Here is a 23629-nt window from a genome sequence, read left to right on the forward strand (position 1 = left end):
GGATTAAAATTAAAAACAGAATTAGGAATAAGACAACCTTGCTTATACTGTTCCAAAAAATTAACTCTAAGTTTATTAAAAATATTCTTGGTAAAGCATTTATTCTTGTACACGGGGCTCATTTGATCGAATTTTTCTCGTCACAAATTTTTTCGCCCCCCCCCCCTCCCTTTTTTCTCGCAATATTTTAGATTGCATCGAATTTACGATCGAGGTGATAGCCCATCTCCTTTTCTGGAAGCATGTAAACAAATTAAAAAAATTTGTTTACAAATTTGAAAAAAAAATTGAAAAGTAGACCCCCCCCCCCCCCCGGGGGGGAGAAATACTACAGCATCGTCTCGTACCTGTACGACTTACCTACAAGTAACTCGTAAATTAAATACTAAATAATATCTCGTTTACTTATCAGAGAAATCACGCTATAATTTGGTAAACTTTACGAGATTATTACGTTAACTCTACACCTTTTTACCATTCTTTTGAACGTTTGCAAGCGATTACATGTTCTTTTGTTTGTTTTTTTTTTCGGGGGGGGGGGGGGGGGGGGGTATCCTTGTACGACTTACCTCGTTCCCAAAAATATGTATAAAACCCGCGTTGGACATATTTTTCAAATATTCTAGATTTATTTGAAAACAACCAGATAAATTTATCATTTTAATAAAATTTTGCCTAGATGGATTATTTTAATGTAAATAGATGCTCATCTTTTTTCCTATTTTATAAATATCTTACTTCTAATTTTAGCGTTTTCGATTAACCATTTAAAAAAATATGTTTTCAATCAGAGTAAATATTATCTATGTCATTCATTTGAGGAATTTTTAAAAAAAATGTTTTTACTTAATTTATTATTTTGTATACTTTTTGTGCCAATCGATACAAACTATGGTTTTCTGATAAGTTATCTCCCACATGCGTTTATTAGTCCAACCCTAATCAATGCGCACCCTGGACCGATGGCGGGAGAAATGTTTACTATGTAACGACGTTTAAAAATAGTTAAAGAAACACTCAACTCTGTATCTAGGCCCCAAAAGTTGTAAACCGTGAGTATACTCAGATATGATGACTTGATGTTTTTATTTAAGAATATGCAGGACTACTGTAATCTATCAAATGGCTAAAGCTTTAGATCTATCCCGCCCACGACCGAGAGCGTGGTCAGATAAATGTTGCCAAATTTTGTTAAACTTGTTTAACAATCACAATCTCTGTCATTGTCTCGTTAAATAGGTCGCTGTTTAAGTTTTGACTTATTTAAAAAGTGAAAAGGCAAAGGACAACGTTGCTCACCCGACTCGATTTTATCAGAGTGGCCTTTCAGACCTTTTAGCAACGAGCTCCTGTTTCTGTAATTAAAGTTTGAATTAATAATGTAAATACCATAACACGAGATATCTAGCTCCAAATTACATGTAGTATGACCTTTTCATAAACTGCACTTTCACTTTGAGAGGAAAAGCAGCAAAGTAGATATGAAGTAATTCTCTTCTGTGATCCATCAACAAAAAGCATCTTCGCTAGCCAAGGGTTTTCGGTCCACTTAGCTCACCATAAACCCTTGGCGGATTTCTTTATGAAAACTCGGTGACAAGCCCCGTTTTATGATTGGCTGCAGCTGCGAGTAGCTGATCCAATCGCAGTGCTGGTGTATATAAACTTTAAAAGAAAACACAAGTGTGATCTTTGGTTAAACATTCGGTGCTTTCAACAAGTTGAGACACAAGTTCTCGAGTACAGTGCCTCCCCAACGATGGTCTAACCAGATCGCTTTAAAAACCTGTATGTTTTATTGGGAATGAACAAACATGTAGTTCTACAAACTTGCCAAGGCTCGCGTGATAGCATGGGAAGTAAACATGGCAAATGTAGAAGTTGCCTATCCCGTTAGTATATACGTTCCTGCTTATGGTTATTGCTTTTTAAAGGGTTCAATGAGCTGTGTTTTATTTAATTTCTTTGGTCCGCAATATTCACGACAATCATACATGGTTTTGTGGCATGAAAGCTTTCATATAAATCAGCGACCTTTTCACTCCCAGTACAGTTCCTTACAAAACACTTTGAATAAAACATTCCTTGCTTTCCCAAGGTTATAACTTAATTTGTATTTAATAAAGTCGTTAATTATGTTCTGATATTCGGTAGTCAACATGTTTTCAAGTTGTATAATGCTGTAGTATGTATATAACCCGTTGTTTAATCCGATTAAAATGTAAATATGCAAGGGGAGCAACTCAAGTTGCTCGCTAGATAGCGCAACCACATCACCGAGTTTTCGTAATGAAATCCGCCAAGGGTTTATGGGGAGCAAAGTGGACCGAAAACCATTGGCTAGCACAGATGGGGTTATCATGGTTTCATATTTATGGTTTCAAACACCATTGTTTATGAAATATAATCTTTAATATTGAAACATAGTATGTACAATATGTATGTTTATATGTATGATGACATGATACCAAAACATCTAGCTGTCTAGTCCTGAATGACAAAAGACGTCAGATTATCCCATTATAAATCTCCATTGTTTGGACTTGAGTAACTTATTGCGGTTTAATTGGGTTATCTGTGTGTCTTCTAATTTATGGTAATAATCAAAACATGATATTTGATTTTGTGGAGAATATAGATGTTGTTCAATCTGTGTCATAACTTAGGATAATATGAATAAGTACAAAATTGAATGCTATATTTAAAATTCATTAATGATATATAAAAAAAAAAGATAAAAAACACTGCTTAGTGCTATACCACATCTAGTTTTGATAGAATTTGCCCAAGAAAAAAGTCATTAATTTCTTTTCCCCTATGGTTATATAACCGCAGAAGCTTTAAGCCTCTTTGATAAAGATAACAGTGATTGGGAAGGACCTGCGCCACGCACCATAATTGCATTTAAGAGAAAAATGGCGCATTAAATCAGTTACTCTAAGCGCCAAAGTGCGCATTCAAATTTCTCATCAGTAATAAAAGTTTTAGTGATGTTCGCTGGAAATTTACTCTGTATGACTTACCTAATCGTCTTTTAATACATTTGTTTTAAAACATCAAATTTCATTGGTTGTGTTTGGTAAAACAAAAATAAACAACCAATAAAAACGTTTCCACTCATTTATGCATGGTAGATAATTCCAGAATTTCCTCCAAAAGAGAAGTTGAAGTCGCCCAGTATTCTGAGATCTCAATAATGTAAACTAACCCCAATATAGTAAAATGATGATTATCTAATTGAAAAGACGTTTTCACAGCCTCAATTAATCCCTGTTGTAATTATTAAAACTCACGACTGTCTAAGTGTCTTACCATGCTGATCGTTACTGTAGGGTTTATAAATACAGGTGATGTTACCACACTGTGCATTGAAAATTACAACTGATGTTTATTTAAGTGTCGATACTACAATTAGTTGTAACTTGTAATAACCGTATTCCTGACGACTCGTCGATGCAGACGACTCGTCGAATTGCCCATTTTTAGCCAAAATTTTAACAAAATCCTACGATACGTCGATCTCAGACCATACGTCGATCTTATCACTTCAAAATGGCCTATAAAACTGCAGTAACATTATCAGTGTATGATGCCACGATGTCACCGATATTGCTACCAATTATTATTAATGATTAACATTTAAACAATTACGCTTTATACTTATGCATCAAATTTTCAAATACCGGCAACTTCTACAAAGTCGCTTGCATTTTAAACAATTCCCGATATCGCTCGTTATGCAAAACTAAACTTACTTTGTCAGAAATATTTTATTCCCAAGCATTAAAATAAGTATCCACTCTGACTATCGCCAGCGTATTCGCCATTACGTAACCAGCCACCTGTTGACTCGGCGCGTGGTCAATGTTTGTTTAACAATTTCCGGTGTCATAGGCATGCACCTGTCTCGTGTCGGACTTCAAAGGGGGATCTCAAGTGCAGAAAGCTTAGCAATTACTATGATTTGATGAAACTTGTTTACTTTTTATCCAGTAATGCAGTTACACGCTATTGTTTTACATAGACACTGTTAGAAATAGATTGATCATTTGTACGACTTGATAATGACGATATACGACATACATACGTTTCCTAAAAAAATTATCTAACAATAATCAAAGAATTGGACAATAATTAATCAATGAACTATAATCACTCTTATAACGGTACTCTTTATATACACAGGGAGTGAAATCGCCGTAAAGATCTCAGCCTTAGGGCAAGATTATTAACACAACCGGTGTCAGCCTATTGTATAAACAGTAGTATTGATAATTGCCGATTACATATTTTAAGATTGAATTTGACTATTAAATATTTCTGATTTATACTTTCCACTAACAACTCTTTACAAATAAAATAATTAAGGTAACTCCGTACCGATAAAATCATGGGTTCAAAGTTAAAAACTTAACTTTTTTTTAACTTATTGGACTTGAATTTCATCAAAAAATAAATAAAATATATATGTATCCATACTATTTAAGATGTAAGGTAATAAAAACCAAAGGCTGAAATTATCATCTGAAAATCACACTTTTTTTGTTTAAAAACTATATATAAGTGGATGGATACTTGTTTGTCTATTTAAATTTTATTGCTTACTTTGCCAGAAAACTAGAATTAATTTTAAAAAAAGAAAAAAATTGTTTACATTAGAAAAATTAATGCATTTACCGGTAGATATATCACTTAGAGAAAAGTAGAAAAGAGTTATTTCCCTTTGTCATTATTGAATTATGTCAAATATAAGGACGAAAAACGCTTATTAAATATCTCCAAGTAAACAATGATTTGAGTTTTTGATATGCACCTTTCACAACTCTACTTGCAAGAATTTTAATGAATTTATGGTTTATGTAAAATGTATGACGTCACAGGAGGGTGGATTTACTTTAAATTTAAAAAAACATCCCCCGGACCTACTGCAATATTTTCTTCCATTCAAACTTGGTTTCAATTTTACTGCGCAATGTTATCTTCCTACTAGTGATACATAGAACCATGTGACAATGTGTTTATAAAAACGGAATGGTAAAACTTTTAATTGATTAAAGACAATGTAACATTTTTTAATAACTGTTGTTATTATTATGTATTTAAGTATTGACAGATGAGTGAAAATGATAATTATTAAAGATGAACATTGAATTCAACAACGTAATTTTCAATCACACAGCCAACTCAAGATGATTAAAACCAAGATTTTTAATGACAAGTCGAACAAGACGATAAGTCGGGTGTTCTGCTTCAGAGGAAAAAAATACCGACTTATCGTCGGAAAAATACGGTAGTTAATAACTCACAAAATTAATGTTTAAATGATAAGAAAAACTGTTTCCTACAGTTATCCTCAAAGTTTGAAAGATTCTCTACAGTATAATGGTAATAATTGGGTCAAAGGGTTTGACTAATACCTCCAAAAAACACAGAAGTACAGAGACTGATTTTATTTATCATTTAGCAAACACCATTACAAATATTGCATCAGTGAAATGTATAAACACATCAAATAAATGAAATTTAATCAACTGGTTTAAAGTTTTTAAATTTTTTAGAAGTTGTTTTGCTCTAGGTTGATCTTTAATAATTTCAATTTTACAAAATGGCCTAAATGAATAAATAGATGGCCCTTTCATTATGAAAATGGCCCATTAAAAATTAATAACTGTGGGGCCATAATCCCATTGACATTTTTGGCCTTCCCAATCACTGAGATAAATGCTTGTAAATGTTGATATAACTAAATAAGCATTTCTAACATTTGTTCGAAATTCTAAGTTCAAGCTGTAATAATGTTTTTACAAGGAATATTTTTCAGTATATTATTTCTAGATTAAATGAGCATCACCTTAATTTGAAATTTTCCCTCTAATCAAAGACTGATGGCAAAAACAAGGACACTTTACCAAGAAGATTCGACCAGTGATATTGATTCACCTACTCTCAGCAACAGTAATGACCTGGCCAACATAAGCCCTCCCCAAGTCATGCCAAAACTCTCCCCCAAAGTGTTCAACAAAGAGGAAGGCAGTCCTGTTCAGACCATTTCTCACACCGGGACCGGATGCTCTTCATTACTTGCTGATGCAAGTTCATTTGAAGAAAGTTTTAATAGCTTCCTGAAGAAGAATATGACTTCACCAGAGTATTTGGACTCCTCTGAAAATGCTACATTTACAAGGTGCAAAAGAACAGACTCCAAGTTTCTAGAAAATAACAATATCAAGTTTTGCAAAGAGAATATACCTTTCCGAGACATTATTAAAGATTCTCCACATCGTAGAAATAAATATCTTGGTGCATCCCATCACAAGCCTACTGTAACAGTGGTTTCGTGGAAAGAAGAAACCACTTCATTAAAAAAAACAAGACGATCAAATTGTGGAAAAGGCTCAGAAAATCGGGGTACAAAGGATTCAAATGATCTTCATGATTTGGTAATGATGGGTAATAGTAACCCATCCTTGATTTCAGAGGATGGTCAAGCACCTATGGCTGTTGAACCTGAAGAAATTAATCATTCGGTTGAAACAGAGGAAGAATATGTAGCACCAAAGAGGAGGAAACTAGGACGGCCATTCGGAAGCAAAAACGTGCCAAAGAAATTAACTAAAACGAAACATTCAAAACGAATAAAATCGGAGAATCAACGTGTCAAACAGGATTCAGGGGCGACTGATGGCGAGGACTCTCGCTACAGTTTTGGGATAGGACAGGATGTGTTAGCAAGGTGGAACGATGGCCTTTTTTATTTGGGTTCTGTACAAAAAGTAAGTGGGATATGATCTTTGTGTTTGTATTATATAGATAGAAAAGTGGATTGAAAAAATTGTCTGTTATAGCAAATGTCCCAGTGATTGACTTTGTGTGTACATTTTGTTTTTTTGTGTCACAGATTGAAAAGAACAAATCCAGGTGTTTTGTTCGGTTTGAAGATCAGTCAGAATATTGGATTCTGTTTAAAGATCTGCAGAAAGGTATGGTCCTCCAAAATATTCAACATTTAGTTATCTTGCAAATCAGAATGTAAAAATATATTTATGTAAAAGACCACTTCAGTGTATGTGTATGTACATTATAGGTGCCAAAGACGATGAAATTAGTTGCTGTGTGTGCCAAACTGACCAATCAGAGAAGCCAAACGAAATTGTCCTGTGTGACAATTGTGGTCTAGGTAGCTGCCATAACTGTTCATAAATAAACAGGATTTATTTGTTGAAAGTTATCTTCTTTTGAGAAAAGAAAATATAAGTAGAAGGTTCGAGTATTGTTGAATTGAAAATTTGGGACCTAAACAGATTGTTTAAAGTGGACCTTTTTTTTTTTTATCTGAATCATGGCTACAGCTGTGCGGTGTACTGTTTTAGGTTATCATCAGGCCTGCCACAACCCCACTATCGGTGATGACGTGCTGGCCCCTGACGTAGAGTGGTGCTGCAGACTCTGTATATTTGCTACAGCTGTAAAGGTAAACCACCTGTAATATTTACTACAACTTCAAAGGTAATCCACCTGTAATAGTTACCACAGCTGTAAAGGTCACACTGAATATGTGACATACATGTAAAGGTAACAGTGTATACTTGCTACAGCTGTAAAGGTTGCACTATATTTTAAACAGGTCATTATAAAGTCTAATATTTTTCTTGTTTAATACATGTTTGCTGCCAAATTATTTTCCCACAACATGACATGCACAAAATGTACATTCCTTTGTTTCTTGGTGTGTAAACATACATATTGAATTGTACAAAATGATGTCAGAATCACAGTACATGGGTTTTCATTATAATTATGACTTTAAAATTTATTTTCTAGTCTGAAAAAAGCAAAGAAAAATTGTGAAACTCTCACTAATAAATATGATTATTGCAATATAATAAAATAAGTCATTTTTATGCCAACAACTCTAAAGTTTTCTTACTCTTTCAGGAGGGTGGAGCATTGAAAAGTGGCCCAGATGGTAAGACAGATCTTGCATTTCATCAGTTCAATTAATTATTATGGGAAAATAGTTCAATCAATGACATGTTGTGATTTACTTGATAGCCACAGCATTACAGCAGATGAAGCAGACTTTCCCATACAAGGTGAGACTCTATTAAGCATAATAAAAATCCAAATCATCATACATTGCCCTGAAATGATTGTGTTTGAAACATAATTTTTAATCATTTGGTTGTTACTTTAAAAATATTTACATATAAATGAATGATTAATATATTTTGTAAGATTTTGATTGTACTTCAGGAAAAATATATAACAAGTTCTGAATATTTTGATAGCTTGAGACCTTGACCTGGGATGTGCAACATAAGGTCAATGTGGAGCAGTGCTACTGTTACTGTGGGGGACCGGGCGAGTAAGTCAATGATTACCGTACACTGACAGCCCTCTAGATATCTACATAATAAAATCAAGTGGTATTTTTAGGACAATACACAAGACATCTTGATGCCCCAAGTGTATTTTTTATAATAATTGATATACCTTAAGTATAAAGTCTTGATGCATTGAGTAGAATTTTAAACATCTCTTCGCACAGCTGGCACAAGAAGATGTTACAGTGCTGTAGATGCAGACAGTGGTTTCATGAAGGTAAAGCAGTTCTGGTCAATTACTGGGCTTAATGTGCATATTCTAAAGCTATAGTTGTTTCAGTTTGGCTTATGCAAGTGTATATAATGATTAAGAGTGATTTTTGATTTTGTTTTAAGAATGAATTAAACTATACGCTTTTAAAAGTAGCTGATAGCAATTTCTGAATAAACTTGAATTTTTACACCCCAGCCTGCATCCAGTGCTTGGAGTACCCCCTGGTATTTGGGGACAGATTCTACCTGTTTGTGTGCTCACACTGTAACAAGGGACCAGAGTACATCAAGCGACTAGAGATGACTTGGTATGGAATCCTTAGTCACATATAAAACAGCAACCATTCATTTTGGACATAGGGCCAAAATAAAATTGTTTGTTTGGAATTGCCTCCCACCTCATTGAAATGCCCCCCGCTGATAAAATTTTATTAGCAAAAAATAGATAACCTTTTTTTATTCGGAGATTGTTATTTTTTACCAATTTTAATTAGTTTTAACTTCAAGTTTGAAAAAAAAAAATCCTTACTTCCTTTCTTGGTCTAGAAACCTTCAGACAGCAATTCCAAACAAATTTTTATTTTTATTTTTGGATGGCCTGATTGTTTTTCTATTAAAGTGGAAAGTAAATGCAATGCTCAGTTTACTTGAATTCCAATGTTTCAATTAGATGATTTCAATTCAATGCTCCAATCTGGGATTGTGACATGCATTGTTTTGTTTACAGGGCTGACCTAACACACCTTGCATTGTTTTGTTAACAGGGCCGACCTAACACACTTTGCATTGTTTTGTTTACAGGGCCGACCTAACACACCTTGCTCTCTTCAATCTGACCATCCAGCTGAAAACCAAGAAGAAATACTACAGTTCAGAAGACATTGTGGAGTTCATCACAGTGAACTGGGAGAAACTCCAGCTCTCACAGGTAGTACAGACCCGGTCAAGTCCGAGTTCTCTCTGTATCATTAGAATTAAGATGATATTCAGGTCCAATGAAGTCCGAGTTCTCTCTGTATCATTAGGATTAATACGATATACAGGTCTGATCAAGTTTAGTTAACTTTTTAGGTTAACGTCACAGGCCTGATCAAAGTAGTAGATTTCTATGCATCAGTTGGGTAAAGATGATGTACAGTCCTGTTAGTCCGAGTTCTTTCTGTATTACTAGGATTAAGATGATATATAGCTCTTATTATTCTGTTTAATATGTCAATGCCTGTCACAACTTGTCCTTAAAAATGTGCTTCAGTCAAATTTTACTATGATAGGTTATAAATTTTTTAAATTATTTGCAAAATGAAATATCTTCAACAAATGGTTGATGATGGTTTTAACATCACATAAAGATTTAAGATAATTCCAGTTGATAGATATGTACATGTACATGGCCATACTTTATTATAGTTTGAAAGTGTACCAGACCATGAAAGGATTGAAAGAGTGAAGAAATCTCTAAAAGAGGAACATAAACGGTACATAAATATTTGTTTGAAGGTTTCCATCACTGATTCACATTTTATTTTTTATATTAAACTTACTTCTGCATGCAGTGTATTGATTCAGTATTTATGCACATACCATGTTTAAGATCCAAGACAATTATCATAAAATGGATATACTAATCTAAAGTAGAAAATTTTTCATGTAAGAGCAGCCTATGGTAATACATTATCATAGTGTTTATTCAACAGCTTTGGTTGTGGAGAGAATCGACGGAACTCGATGTACACACTGAAGTTGCGGGCCCCGCCCTCAGTCCCGACCCTTATCCTCCCCCTGGAGGGACAGGTCACGGACGAGGTCCTACAGAACCTTCAGCTGACCGGCAACAAGAAGGTCAAGAAGTTCATCCCCATTATCTGGTGAGAAATGCTTGATACTGGTTTATAAATTACAGATTTATTTACGAGATGTATGAAAATTGTTCGTTCCAACTATTAAGAATGTTCACAGATTAATTTTTAAGAGATCAATAGCAAATTTAAGATGAGGCTTATATATTTAGGTTTACAGTAGTAGTGGAATACATGTACATATGGTTCTGTTTTTAACATATTTTTGGGTCATGTTTACAGCAAATCTCCAGTACCTCTGAATTATAGAGGCGGTATGCTTGAAATTCATGACAGCATTGCCTTGAAATCAAGAAAGAATTTGTCACTGGCCATTACAAAGGTGAGAGAAATGTAAAGCAAACAAAGCTTTCATTGCAATTTTGTGCCATTGTTGTACCTCTCTAGGATCATGTGTCTCAATGTTACAATCAATTTTAGGTCTGAAGAAATAGCTAACATTATTCCTTTACTCAGCCTTAAAATATTGAACTTGATTTTTGATGCCCTGGTTTTAAGTCCACACTTTACACACTCTGATTTTCATTGGTCCAACCAGAGGTCAAATTGTCCTTACACTTAGATAGGCTTTGCAAAACTCCCGACAAAGTGTGTTTTAAGATATGAATTCTAGATCAGTATAAACTACAAAAATTATAGTTTAGGTCATTATAATCAGAGGCCAGGTTCACAGTGTGTTGTTATAGAATTATCTCTGTTTTCAGAATGTGGAGGTCAATCCTTACAGTGCTAATCAGGAGTACAAGGGTTACACAGGAAAGAACTACTCAGTAAAAAGTCGCAAACACTCTGGGACCCTATCATCTCTGATTCCAGTGCCGGAAGATTACGATGGATACAACCATCCATTTCTGACGGAGTGTGAACAGAATCACCAGAAAGCCCTGGCCAGGAGGAAACATGATCTACAGAAGTACTTGTTCTACACAACAGAACTCAACATCCCCACAGAGGATTCTTCTCAAGAGGAGACCAGCGTAGCCAGTCCTGAGGCGCCAGAGGAAAAGAAATCACGTAAGCGGAAACATCTGGATGAATCGGCCGTGTTAACATCAAAGAGGAGGCGAGTGACCGTGTCACAGGAGGCGGAAAAGAATTACGTGGAGGAATTACTAGAACAATCTGACAGCGTTAAAACGGACATGAGTCTATGTTTTGATACTGTAGAAAAAATGAAAAAGGGGGAGAAGTATTTTGTTGGGGGTAAACGGACTGTTGGTGGTTGTATTCAGTATTTAGTTAAATGGGAGGGGCTTCATACAAAGTGACCATTGTCTTATCATAGTTGTATCCTTATTGTATCCTATTTTACTTCATTCAAAAGCTGTTTTACTTACTATTAGAGAATTTTTAATTTCTTTTAGATAGGGGTATTCAGTTTTAATGAGTATCGCTGCATGAAATATTTCATATTTTAATCATATCCACAGTTATGTACATGAATTTCATTATTATGCTCTTTAAATTTTATACACAAGCTTTGATGGAAAATTAAATGAATTTAGGATTAATAATTGTTATGTTGTGTGTGTAGGAAATATGAATTGATTTGGCAAATAGATGTACAGCTTTAAAATGTAGATTTACTCCAGGAAGAGAGGAGTTTATGCTTAGAACTAGCATCAAGGAAACTTGGAACATGTTATTAAAAATAATGCATAGCTGATGTCTTAAAAGACAGAAAGGGTTATTTTCTTTAATCTGCAAGTTCACTTGGAATTCATTCATTTCAACTATTAATTTACCAGTTCAACATTTAATTACCAAACATCATGTTAAATAATACCAGAAATTAAAGAAACATGGCATTAATGGACACATGGAAGTTTATTCAAGCTTTCTATCAGTAAATAGTGGACACCCACATTAAGTGCTGTATTGACCTGTACCCTGATTGGTCAGTCATTCAGGGTGTCAGCCTGAACTGGAATCCCCTCTCCCGTGATGCCCCTCCCTGGCGGTCGGGGTGCAGACAGCGGCGACAGCGCTGGTTCCTGGTCGGGCAGCAGACCCGCCCCCTCCTACAATCCCTGTTACTGTTACACTGCTTCCTCTCACATGGACCCTCGACCGCCAGCTCCGGTAATACGGGGGTACAGATCTTGTCCCCCACTGGTTTGATTAACGCTGTCTGTTGATAAACGTGTCATATTTTTTAAGTAGATATGTATCAATAATCATTTGATGATTCAATGCAAGACCAAATTTGGAGACTTGGGAGTAGCAACCCGGTGTATATCTGAATCGTCGCAAACCACGGCCAATATACAAGTACTATCCACTAGGAGAGGTATGTGGACACGATGCTTAGCGTACAAATAAAGTAAAATTGATGCAGAAAATGGAAACAATCTATTCGTTTTCAGAAAAAATGAAAATTGTTTCTATTTAATTAAATAAACGATATAAGAAAGTGCTGCGTTTACTAAAAAATTGAATAATTAATGGAAAAAACTGATTTGCAGCAGCGGAGACAAATCTTTTCAGTGGAAGCAGTATTACAGAATGTACATGTAATTCGAAATTAAAAGGTTTTCTTACCTCACCGGCGACTTGTTGCAACTCCAACGTCAGCTGAAACACAAGAAATATTGTGTCGTTTGTATAACTCTAATTAGAATGCGAAGCTAAGCTCATGTTGATCTGATTTGATACATTAAAAAAATAATACCAGGAGAAAAAGCTTTAGACACCAGAGCTTCGCCATGTTGATGCAAAACTGTTTAAAAAAGGGACCGATAGATGTCGAACGTGTTATTACATCTATCTGTATTAGAGAAAAGCTAATTTGACTAACGATGTACACAGCATGTTGGTGTAGTGATAAGATTTTGGTGGACTTAATGGACCGTGTGACTTCATCTTGGTATCAAAGGGACAGGGACGACAGCGATCGAGTGAAGTGACTTATTCCTCCAGAAGGAACTCACAGCTGCTGTATAAAAGGCGCTGTCTGCTTAATTTAACGTCTATCAATTTTAATAATGACGAACATCATTTCCATTTTGTGTATGGAAAGAGAGAATATTCGGGTCCAGATTTCTTACGTACATTCTTATTCCCAAATACATATTAAATTGAAATGGAAGAAAGAATGTAACGCGCTGTATCGACTTACCGGAGACATATATAACGTTAATGTTATGTCTCTGGATTTACTAAATAAATGAAATTCATGTCGATATAATCTATTGCTAGTATCTTCTATATTTTCTTTATTTTTAATGTGGCCGCTGGCATCTTTGCTACATTATTGATGCGTTCAATTTATTTTATGTTAAAAATTCTCATTTATTTGTACAATTCTTTTGTGTTAGAAGGTTATTTGCTTTTAGTAACTGGTGTACAAAACTGGAAAATAAAAAAGTGTAGGAAAAGTAAGTCCAGGGACATAAATAATATTAATGTTATTTATGTCTCTGGTAAGTCTGACGAGTCTAAATAAAAAAAAATAATAAATGCACTTTATCGGGTTCTAAAAAATTATGATCCTGATAACAAATACTACCGACAAAAATCTTTCATTAATTTCAAACAACAATGTGTCAGATATTGGAGACGCATGGAACTACATGTAAATATATTTTCGTCTTCCATCCCGCCCACCTACCTGATATTTAGGACATGATACAAAAAATGTTACAGAAAATGAAACACTTTGTAAAGGCTTTTCTTGCTAAAAACAAAGTTTATCTCAATGCTCCTTGCATCTTGATAACACGCCGCAAAATCATTAAAAATATATATATATAAAAATTTATTTTAATAGCATAGAACAATGAATCATAAAATAAGTAATAGGTAGTTTAAAATATAACCCAACTTTCTCCGAATTTTATACTTATCTAAACTTAATGATCGCAAGAGTATTTTTTGTAATACGGTCGGGTTCAATCAATTTCACCTTATTTCTTATGCATCGGGTTTGATATTCGAAGATCTTGTCAAATTTTGATCAAATTCTGAAATTGATGAAGAAGTTAACCTGTGATGATTCAAAGGTAAGCTCTGTCAAATTCATTAATCTTTTTACTTTTTTGATGCCAAAACAATATCTCGAGAGCCCAAGTTAATTTCATCTTCAGGTAGAAGGCTAGGGAAGTATATTTCTCAGTAGAGATTGTAAACCATTTACCTGACAGAAGCAGATATATAAGCACGGCAAGACAAAATTACAGCATCTATCCTTATATTAATAATAATCGAATACCTTTAAATTTAGCTAGGTTGTACGACTTTCCCAGATGCAAGCGTCTGTCCAAATAACACAGCCGAATTTTGAGTCTTTAGATTAGTACATCCATTTCATTCTTTCATTCATACAAATTATAAACATCTGATGAAGATTTGTCTAGTTTTATGTGATCATACGTTTTAAAATACTTTATAGACACCATGTGATACAAGATTGTCAACAACAAGAGTGTGTCAACTCCAGGCATGAAATCAGCGTAGACAATGATCACAAACCATGGGCAACTTTAAATCAAGACCAACCGTGTCTTGTGCTGGTAGGTACCACTTTGTCAGGATAATCCAAACTAGCCTCTTTGGCCAGGTGAACTCTGGTCTGTTGGCATATGAAACAAACCTTTATAATTTAATAAATCAAAATTATTTACCCTCTAGGTTAGACCTATAAAGAAGGAAAAAGTAGTAATTACGGTAGTGCCATAGCAGTACTAGTGAAATCTCCTGTATTTATATTGATTTGTTTGTTGAACATCACTCTTGAAGATCTATCTACTGGAAGATAGATATCTCTGTTTGATTTACAGATGAGCTTAAGAAGAAGATCAGTGAGAGTTATTCACTTTTCCGGTCTAGAGCTATAGAAGATCTTCGTCCAATTGAGAAGGATTGGACAGAAATTCAGCTTGTGTGTGGGTCAGTAATTGTAGCAGATGTGTATGAGTCAGTAGTTGTAGACACATGCAGCAGAGAACGGCATTAATATACATAGCGCAGAATTAACTGCATCTTTATTTTTTTAAATCATATATCCTGCTATAATCTTATAAGAATTACTGTGGTATGTGCATTTATAAGATTGTTTGGATACTGGAAATGGTAACCGTAAACAATTAAGATAGAGATTTATGGTAATTTCTTTTTGATGAATCCAGGAAAGGAGAATACAATGAAGTTGTGGAGTTGATCACAGAGAAGAACAAGCATGAGAAGACTGATGGAGGCCTGACGTTACTACATATTGTCGGCATTTATGGGGGTAAGAGCTGGCCTCAGATTATTACTTATGACATCAGAACAAAGAATGCAGCTTCTAGGAGATTAGCTTCAGGATGATTTTAAGTAAAAGCATACCGGTATATAGAATTAAGATGAGCTCTGTGATGTTGAATAAATATGTTTCATCTGTATTTAAATATCATGTCTACGTTGATTGTTTATTTTTGTCTTGTTCTATAGGAAGTAGAACATTGATAAAATTCTTGTTAGAAAAAGGACTCAAACCAGATGTGCTTAGTAGAAGACAATTCACAGCTCTCCACTTGGCAGCATATAGGGTATGTTTAATGAAACCACAAAATGCAACTCAATTTATAGTTTCAGTTTTACCCATTTCTTGGCAAAACATCATTTGAAAGTTTCTTCTTGTCATAAATTTTCTTTGTTATCTAAAGAACATAAACAATTTTAAATCTGAAGTACTTGTGACACATTTTCAGTATAGAATTTTTACACAGTCTCATGCACATATCTATGACATTGATATCTTATGGAGCCTCCATCTATCACTGATATTGTTGATGTCTGTTCTACTGGTACAGGGGGATGCGGAGTGTGTCCAGTGTCTATTGGAAAGTCCGGACACAGACGTTAACCTGGCTGGGAACAGTGGCCTCACAGCCTTACACATAGCTGCCATGTGTGGATTCCAGGAGGTTTGTGAACAGTTAGCCTCTCTGTTTTATCATGTGGTTAACAATGAAAAAAGTTTACAGCTTCCAGTTCAGTACAACTAAGTTGAGAAATGCTGTAAAATCTGAACAAATATTATATTTTTAGATTGCAGAAGTTCTCATTGATAATGGGGCAAAAATCAACATGCAGGATGCTGTTAACTTTACACCTCTTCATATAGCCTGCAACTTTGGTAATGATAAGGTAGGTCTCAGAACTGAATCAGTGTAACAGTTTCAATTAAGGAATATAGGCTTCCCAATATATTAAGCATGTTGTACCAATAGTCTTCCTTCTACTCTTTTCTTTTGGCAAATCATTTTTAATTGCATATTGGTATGCAACATATTTGGTACTTTTATTGGTGGCTGTTCATTGGTGGTTCCCTTTACAGGTTGTGAGTTTGTTGGTGTCCCACAGGGCTGATGTCAATGCAGCAGGGGGAGTAGGTGACCGCCCGCTTCACCTGGCCTGTTCCAGAGGGCACCTGCAGGTCACCAAACTCCTGGTGGAAGCCCCACAACAACCTGCTGAAGGTGAGGAATTTTTAGATTCCAATGGATATTAAACTCAACAAAACTAAAGCAACTAATGATAAATTTCTGTAATACAAGATGACAAAAACAAAACATATATGACTTATTTTGTCTCAATAAGTTGCAAGATCAAATTCAAGATATCTTTGGTGTGGAAACATTGGGGCAGTACAGTAATATACACTTACAGCGAACATACATATTATGAATTTATACTTTTAGTGAAGTGATTTTCATTCCCTTTAACTTCAAAATATAAACATTGTGTATACACTTAAGTGGATATAAAATATTATGTTTTATATTGTTAAATTGTCCATCTTTGGTTCTTCGTTAATAGTGTGTTATTTTGTTAAAATGTGTGTTTTCAGTGAATGTGAAAGATGATGAAGAACACTACCCCATCCACTTCTGCTGCAAGTCAGGCCATTTGAATGTGCTCAGCTATCTCCTAGATAAGCAGGCCCTACCACATGTCTGTAACATATATGGCGACACTCCGCTACATCTGTAGGTAGCTAACACACGTCTGTAACATATACGGCGACACTCCGCTACATCTGTAGGTAGCTAACAGTGACGGCCACTGATTGCTTGTATCACTTACAGGAATAATTTAAAGACCAGTGGTCAATTTTGCAGTCATTTTTTAGACACATTGATATGTCCCAGTGATATATCGATAATGTCTTTCATTTGTACATCTTTGTAATGATAAATATTAAATAACCAGTGATATATTCAGCAATCTTTTTTTTAAATACATGTAGACAGGTATATGTGATACAATATACTTTATGCTGTTTTATTTGTACATGATGTAGAGCCTGCTACAGTGGTAAAGTGGAAATTGTCAAACATTTGATTTCTATGACTGGTTGTGAAAGTTTGTCCAAGGAGAACATCTTCAGTGAGACTCCTCTACACAGGTTTGTGATTCAGTGATATATGCCTCCATATTTTATGCAGGTGAATGATGTGTATGCAGGTATAATATATAATTTGGTTAGAACCAGAACAATCCTGCTACACATATGTGTGTTTGTAGTGCCTGTACCAGTGGCAGAAGTCTGGAGTTAATCAAGTACCTTCTGGAACACCCCAATGTTAACATCAACTACCAAGGAAAGGACGGCCACACAGGTAGGCTCTCTGTGTTGTAAATGGTAGAGTCTTCATTTAATCAGTCTTCGTTACCTGGAATAACATGTAACTCTTCATCCTCTGTCCACACACAGCCCTGCACAGTGCCTGCTACCACGGACACATCCGGGTGGTGCAGTTCCTGTTGGAGTGTGGGGCAGACATGAACTTGGTGGCCTGTGCGGAGATGAGCGGGGGCGTGGACAAGAAGGAGGAACAGACCCCACTGATGTGGGCTTATGAACAAGGTATTAAGTCCTTCTACAGTCAGTCAGATAAGTACATACAGGGAACATCACTAATAGTTGTATAGAAGAGAAGGCTAAAGCAAACATGAAAATACCCCTCTTCACTAGCTCCAGGGGATGATCTGCTCTCTTGGATGGGTTTAACAGATCTCTACTTGTAATTTTATTCATGATTTATGTATACATGTAGTTGTGTTGGTATTTTATGAGAGTTGACTGTAAGTAATTCAAATACTGAAATGATAAAACTGATTTTAGAATGGTGTTTTTTGTTTTTCAGTTCAAATTTGAACCAAGAAAAGTGAAAGGGACTAAGAAGCTTGCTAAATGTGCTGTATTGTTTTGTAGGTCATGATACCATAGTGACCCTGTTGAAGCATCACAAGCGCCCCCAGGATGAGTCAGCATGTGGGGACTACTCTCAGCCTGGAGGAGAGGGGTCATATGTATCTGTTCCCTCACCCCTGGGAAAACTCAAAAGCATGACTAGAGGTATGACCAATGGCAAACTTTAAATATTATTTGATTACGACTTTGCTGAAGATTATTGCAAGTAGAAAGAAGATTCTATGAACTATGACTAAAGCATCAAACCATCAAGTTCATTATTACAATGTATTTTTAAATTTTGTGTTTTGTATCATAGTTTTGAATTTTCTTTTCTAATTTTTCACAGAAAAGATAGATGTCTTGCAGTTGCGTTCTTCTCTCCCTCGATATTTCCAGCTACAAATCACCGACTTGGATTTTCAAGAGCCCATCGGAAGTGGTTCCTTCGGCAAAGTGTATAAAGGGAAATATCTTGGCAAAACGGTGGCCATAAAGAGGTAAGCTATACGAGTTTAATCCATATACTGTTGAATCATTAAAATTCATGGTGGCTCAATTTTCGTGGTATTCGTGGGAAGCCCTCCCCCACGAATTTCAATCCTCAACGAAAACAAATTTATAAAGAGTTATTTTTGTTACTGAAACATTTACCGACGCATCCATGAAATAACATCCCCGCGAATGAACATAATAGTCACAGTCCACGAAAATTGGCCCCCACGAATTTAAATGATTCCACAGTACATGTACTTGCATTAAATTAAGTTGTAAGATTTGTGAATGAATATAGATACATGTATGTGGACTCTGAAGCATATTGGAAACACCATGTATTATCTTTTTTTTTTCTCATTTAAAAAAATTCAATATTTCTTCTATTCATCTCCATTAACATGTTTGTTGACCCCCGAGTTTTAATTCGGCGTATCTCTTAACTTAAATATCCCCTTGCTATTTGACAGGTACCGTGCCTCCTCGTTTGGCTGTAAGTCAGACGTAGACATGTTTTGTCGAGAAGTTGCCATTCTCTCCAAACTCAACAGCTCATATGTCATCAGCTTCGTCGGTGCTAGTCTGGATGATCCAAGTGTGAGTGCAAAAGTCTGAAAGTCTATAGGTGGATTACCAAGTGTTACTTGTTTCTGATATTAACTAAACTGAATTGTATGTTAAGCTCATCTAGTACATTAAAAATTGATTGTAATATACAGTGTATGTCCAGGTAGGGTATTCATCCATGTTATTGAAAAGTTATAAAACATTTCAGAATTTTGCCATTGTGACCCAGTTTGTAGCTGGAGGATCACTCTTCAGTATTCTTCATGAGCAGAAAAGGTATTTATCTTCATCTTGTAAATCAAATGTAGTTGTATATTAATGAGATTTTATATGATGATTTAATAATTTCATTTTGAAAATTTTTTCAGAGTCATCGATTTGCAGTCCAAATTAACCGTAGCAACGGATGTGGCTAAAGGAATGGCTTATTTGCATAATCTACCTCAGCCAATCATTCACCGGGATCTAAACAGTCACAACATCTTATTGGATGAGAATGGACATGCAGTGGTGGCTGACTTTGGAGGTACTTTGAAATCATCATTTTATCATAAAAGGTGAAATTTCAAGGCGTCTTGGTATATTTCCTGTCATAGATACACTTGTGGTATTTTGTAGAATCCCGATTTCTTCTCTCTGAAGAGGACAATATGACCAAGCAGCCAGGGGTAAGAATTACTTTTTGGTTGTTTCTTCTTTCGTTTGAACAAAAAAAATATTTGTGTCTTGTGTAATGTTAGGTAGGTACCATATACTGTAATGTAAATTTATTCTCTTTGAAGAATTTGCGATGGATGGCACCAGAGATTTTTACCCAGTGTACAAAGTACAGCATCAAGGCGGATGTATTCAGTTTCTCTCTCTGTATATGGGAGTTGCTGTCGGGGGAACTTCCTTTTGCACATTTAAAACCAGGTAAACCCTCAAAAGATGAGAACTGAATTACAGACTAGTGCATAGTTAATCTACATATGTATCCATAAATTAAGGTTCAGTATGTTGCTGATAAAAAATTTGCCATTTTTTCCTACATTTATATCTTCTCAAATCAATGCTCTAGTGAATCTTATTTCTGTCAATAGCTGCAGCAGCTGCAGAGATGGCTTACCATACAACGCGACCCCCGATAGCTGTTACATTTCCCAAGCCAATTGTAGCTTTGTTGCAAAGATGCTGGAATGCTAGTGCTGATGTAAGTACTATTTATAAACCTCTTTCATTACCAGGTAATTTACATGCCCGTAATTGATTCATTGCCTAAATCATAATATGGCAACATTTATTTGTGTACACATACACGACCTGGATGTGGTATGCAGATTTCTTTATCTATACCAAATGACTTAATATGCCTTTATGTGCATTGTATCTATACAGTAATGAGTATAAACTTATATCTCTTGCAGGATCGACCAGAGTTTAAAGAAATTGTGCCGATTTTGGAAGAATGTAAACAAAGCCAAGTAGCAGCTCTGCTGAACAACAGTACTGTGCCCTCATTGAAGGAGGAAGGGGAGGGGGAGGATGGACAGACCTCGCCCCCCATAGCAGGCAATGTGATGGCACTGAGGACCCACTGGGAGCAGGAGGCTTCCAAAAACAGGTATCACTCTGAATACATTTTGGTGCTTGTGAGATTATGAGTAGATATTGTTGACAGTAAAAGGTTTTATGGAATACAGTGAGGCCATTTTGTGAAACATAGATACCATAGAATGAGCTTAACTTTGTAATACAGTAAGACTGTTAGCGTCTCACCCTGAAAGAAAAGTAAAGTCAAAGCAGGTCTTATCATTCTTATCAAACTTATCATTTAATGGAATTCTTTCTTAATCTGGACATTTTTACATAAGCAGTAGTGTGCCTATTGATGAGCTGAGACGAAGGCTCCAGTTTCCACAGGTTGACAAAAATGGCTACGTATCTGACCCGCTGAGTACTCTGGGAATCTCTGTCACCATAGAACAAACCAAGAAACTCCTCGAATCAGCCATCAATCAGAGCCAATCATAAATCAGGACTCAACCAGAACCAGTCAGAAGTTTACCTTCAGCCAATCAGAAATTTACCTTCAGACAATCAGATATTTACCTTCAGCTTATTAAAAGTTAGATGGAGGAGACCGTAAGGTGTGTGACAAAGGATGGTGCTATTACGGGTTGAATAAATGGGACATGTACTGTACATTTTACATGTTATTGCATACATATGTATTTTTGTTCATGTATCAGTGATTGCCAAAAATGGGAAAAGCTGTGGCTGAGTAGGTTAAATTCATACACTGCAGGGATTGATGTTAAATGGCCATTATTTACTGCAGGATTTTTCAGCAGTTATGCATGTTTCTCTGTTTTTAACTCTGACATGTTTGTCCCTTTATCCAACATATCTAGTCATTTGGGTTGATTATCTTTCATTTATAGTAAATGGATTTTTCTATGGTTATGAATTTTTGAGTGTGTTTAATCAACCTTTTTAGCTCACCTGAGCTGAAAGCTCAAGTCAGCTATTCTGATCATATTTTGTCTGTCGTCCGTCTGTCTGTCCATCCTTCTGTTCGTCCGTAAACTTTTCACATTTTCAACATCTTCTCAAGAACTACTGGGCCAATTTCAACCAAACTTGGCACAAATCATCCTTAGGCAAAGGGGATTCAAAGTTGTGAAAATTAAGGGTCCCACACGTTTTTAAGGGGAGATAATTAGAAATTGATGAAAAATTTCGAGAAATTTTCAAAAATCTTGTTCTCCAGAACAATAATGCCAGGAAAGCTGAAACTTGTGTGGAAGCATCCTCAGGTAGTGTAGATTCAAAGTTGTGAAATTTATGACCCCCGGGGGTAGGGTGGGGCCACAATGGGGGGTCGAAGTTTTACATAGGAATATATAGAGTAAATCTTTAAAAATCTTCTTCTCAGAAACTGATCAGCCAGGAAAGCTGAAACTTTTGTGGAAGCATCCTCAGGTAGTGTAGATTCAAAGTTGTGAAAATCATGACCCCCGGGGGTAGGGTGGGGCCACAATGGGGGGGGGTCGAAGTTTTACATAGGAATATATAGAGTTAATCTTTAAAAATCTTCTTCTTAGAAACTGATCAGCCAGGAAAGCTGAAACTTGTGTGGAAGCATCCTCAGGTAGTGTAGATTCAAAGTTGTGAAAATCATGACCCCCGGGGGTAGGGTGGGGCCACAATGGGGGGGGGGGGGGTCGAAGTTTTACATAGGAATATATAGAGTTAATCTTTAAAAATCTTCTTCTCAGAAACTAATCAGCCAGGAAAGCTGAAACTTGCGTGGAAGCATCCTCAAGAAGTGTAGATTCCAAGTTGTGAAAATCATGACCCCAGGGGTAGGTTGGGGCTATAATGGGAGCTCGAAGTTTTACATAGGAATATATAGAGTAAATCTTTAAAAATCTTCTTCTCAGAAACTAATCAGCCAGGAAAGCTGACACTTGTGTGGAAGCATGCTCAGGTAGTGTAGATTCAAAGTTGTGAAAATCATGACCCCCGCGGGTAGGGTAGGGCCACAATGGGGGGTCGAAGTTTTACATAGGAATATAAAAGAGTAAATCTTTAAAAATCTTCTTCTCAGAAACTAATCAGCCAGGAAAGCTGACACTTGTATGGAAGCATCCTCATGTAGTGTAGATTCCAAGTTGTGAAAATCATGACCCCCGGGGGTAGGGTGGGGCCACAATGGGAGGTCAAAGTTTTATATAGGAATATAAAAGAGTAAATCTTTAAAAATCTTCTTCTCAGAAACTAATCAGCCAGGAAAGCTGACACTTGTGTGGAAGCATGCTCAGGTAGTGTAGATTCCAAGTTGTGAAAATCATGACCCCCAAGGGGGTAGGGTGGGGCCACAATGGGGGGTCGAAATTTTACATAGGAATATACAGAGTAAATCTTTAAAAATCTTCTACTCATGAACCATA

The 23629-nt window shown here is 35.8% G+C and overlaps 2 protein-coding genes across 5 annotated transcripts; both read left to right on the top strand.

Annotated features, from left to right (window-relative positions):
• The first annotated feature begins 918 nt into the window (after positions 1–918).
• On the top strand, positions 919–11961 carry LOC128156159 (metal-response element-binding transcription factor 2-like). 3 transcript variants are annotated; one of them, XM_052818193.1, is made up of 15 exons: positions 919–1052; positions 5882–6773; positions 6899–6980; positions 7085–7177; positions 7371–7471; positions 7936–7966; positions 8053–8093; positions 8289–8365; positions 8549–8601; positions 8794–8905; positions 9399–9525; positions 10005–10072; positions 10292–10462; positions 10676–10775; positions 11158–11961. In XM_052818193.1, the coding sequence occupies exons 2-15, from the start codon at positions 5886–5888 to the stop codon at positions 11719–11721; spliced, it is 2508 nt and encodes an 835-aa protein (XP_052674153.1). In that variant the 5' UTR covers positions 919–1052; positions 5882–5885; the 3' UTR covers positions 11722–11961. The 3 variants fall into 3 exon arrangements, with proteins under 3 accessions (XP_052674153.1, XP_052674154.1, XP_052674155.1); XM_052818194.1 differs by having other exon boundaries at positions 921–1052; positions 5836–6773; XM_052818195.1 differs by having other exon boundaries at positions 927–1052; positions 5822–6773.
• Positions 11962–14376: 2415 nt separating this feature from the next.
• LOC128157409 (serine/threonine-protein kinase TNNI3K-like) lies at positions 14377–22649 on the top strand. 2 transcript variants are annotated; one of them, XM_052819933.1, is made up of 22 exons: positions 14377–14454; positions 14844–14964; positions 15232–15340; positions 15580–15683; positions 15884–15981; positions 16246–16359; positions 16484–16582; positions 16773–16914; positions 17286–17424; positions 17739–17843; positions 17963–18057; positions 18153–18305; positions 18654–18797; positions 18982–19132; positions 19598–19724; positions 19903–19970; positions 20063–20220; positions 20313–20362; positions 20477–20609; positions 20777–20886; positions 21101–21297; positions 21551–22649. In XM_052819933.1, the coding sequence occupies exons 2-22, from the start codon at positions 14925–14927 to the stop codon at positions 21705–21707; spliced, it is 2493 nt and encodes an 830-aa protein (XP_052675893.1). In that variant the 5' UTR covers positions 14377–14454; positions 14844–14924; the 3' UTR covers positions 21708–22649. The 2 variants fall into 2 exon arrangements, with proteins under 2 accessions (XP_052675893.1, XP_052675890.1); XM_052819930.1 differs by having other exon boundaries at positions 21548–22648.
• Positions 22650–23629: the final 980 nt, after the last annotated feature.

The sequence above is a fragment of the Crassostrea angulata genome, chromosome 7 (genome assembly GCF_025612915.1).
Source record: "Crassostrea angulata isolate pt1a10 chromosome 7, ASM2561291v2, whole genome shotgun sequence".
In the NCBI taxonomy this organism is placed as follows: Eukaryota; Metazoa; Mollusca; class Bivalvia; order Ostreida; family Ostreidae; genus Magallana; species Magallana angulata.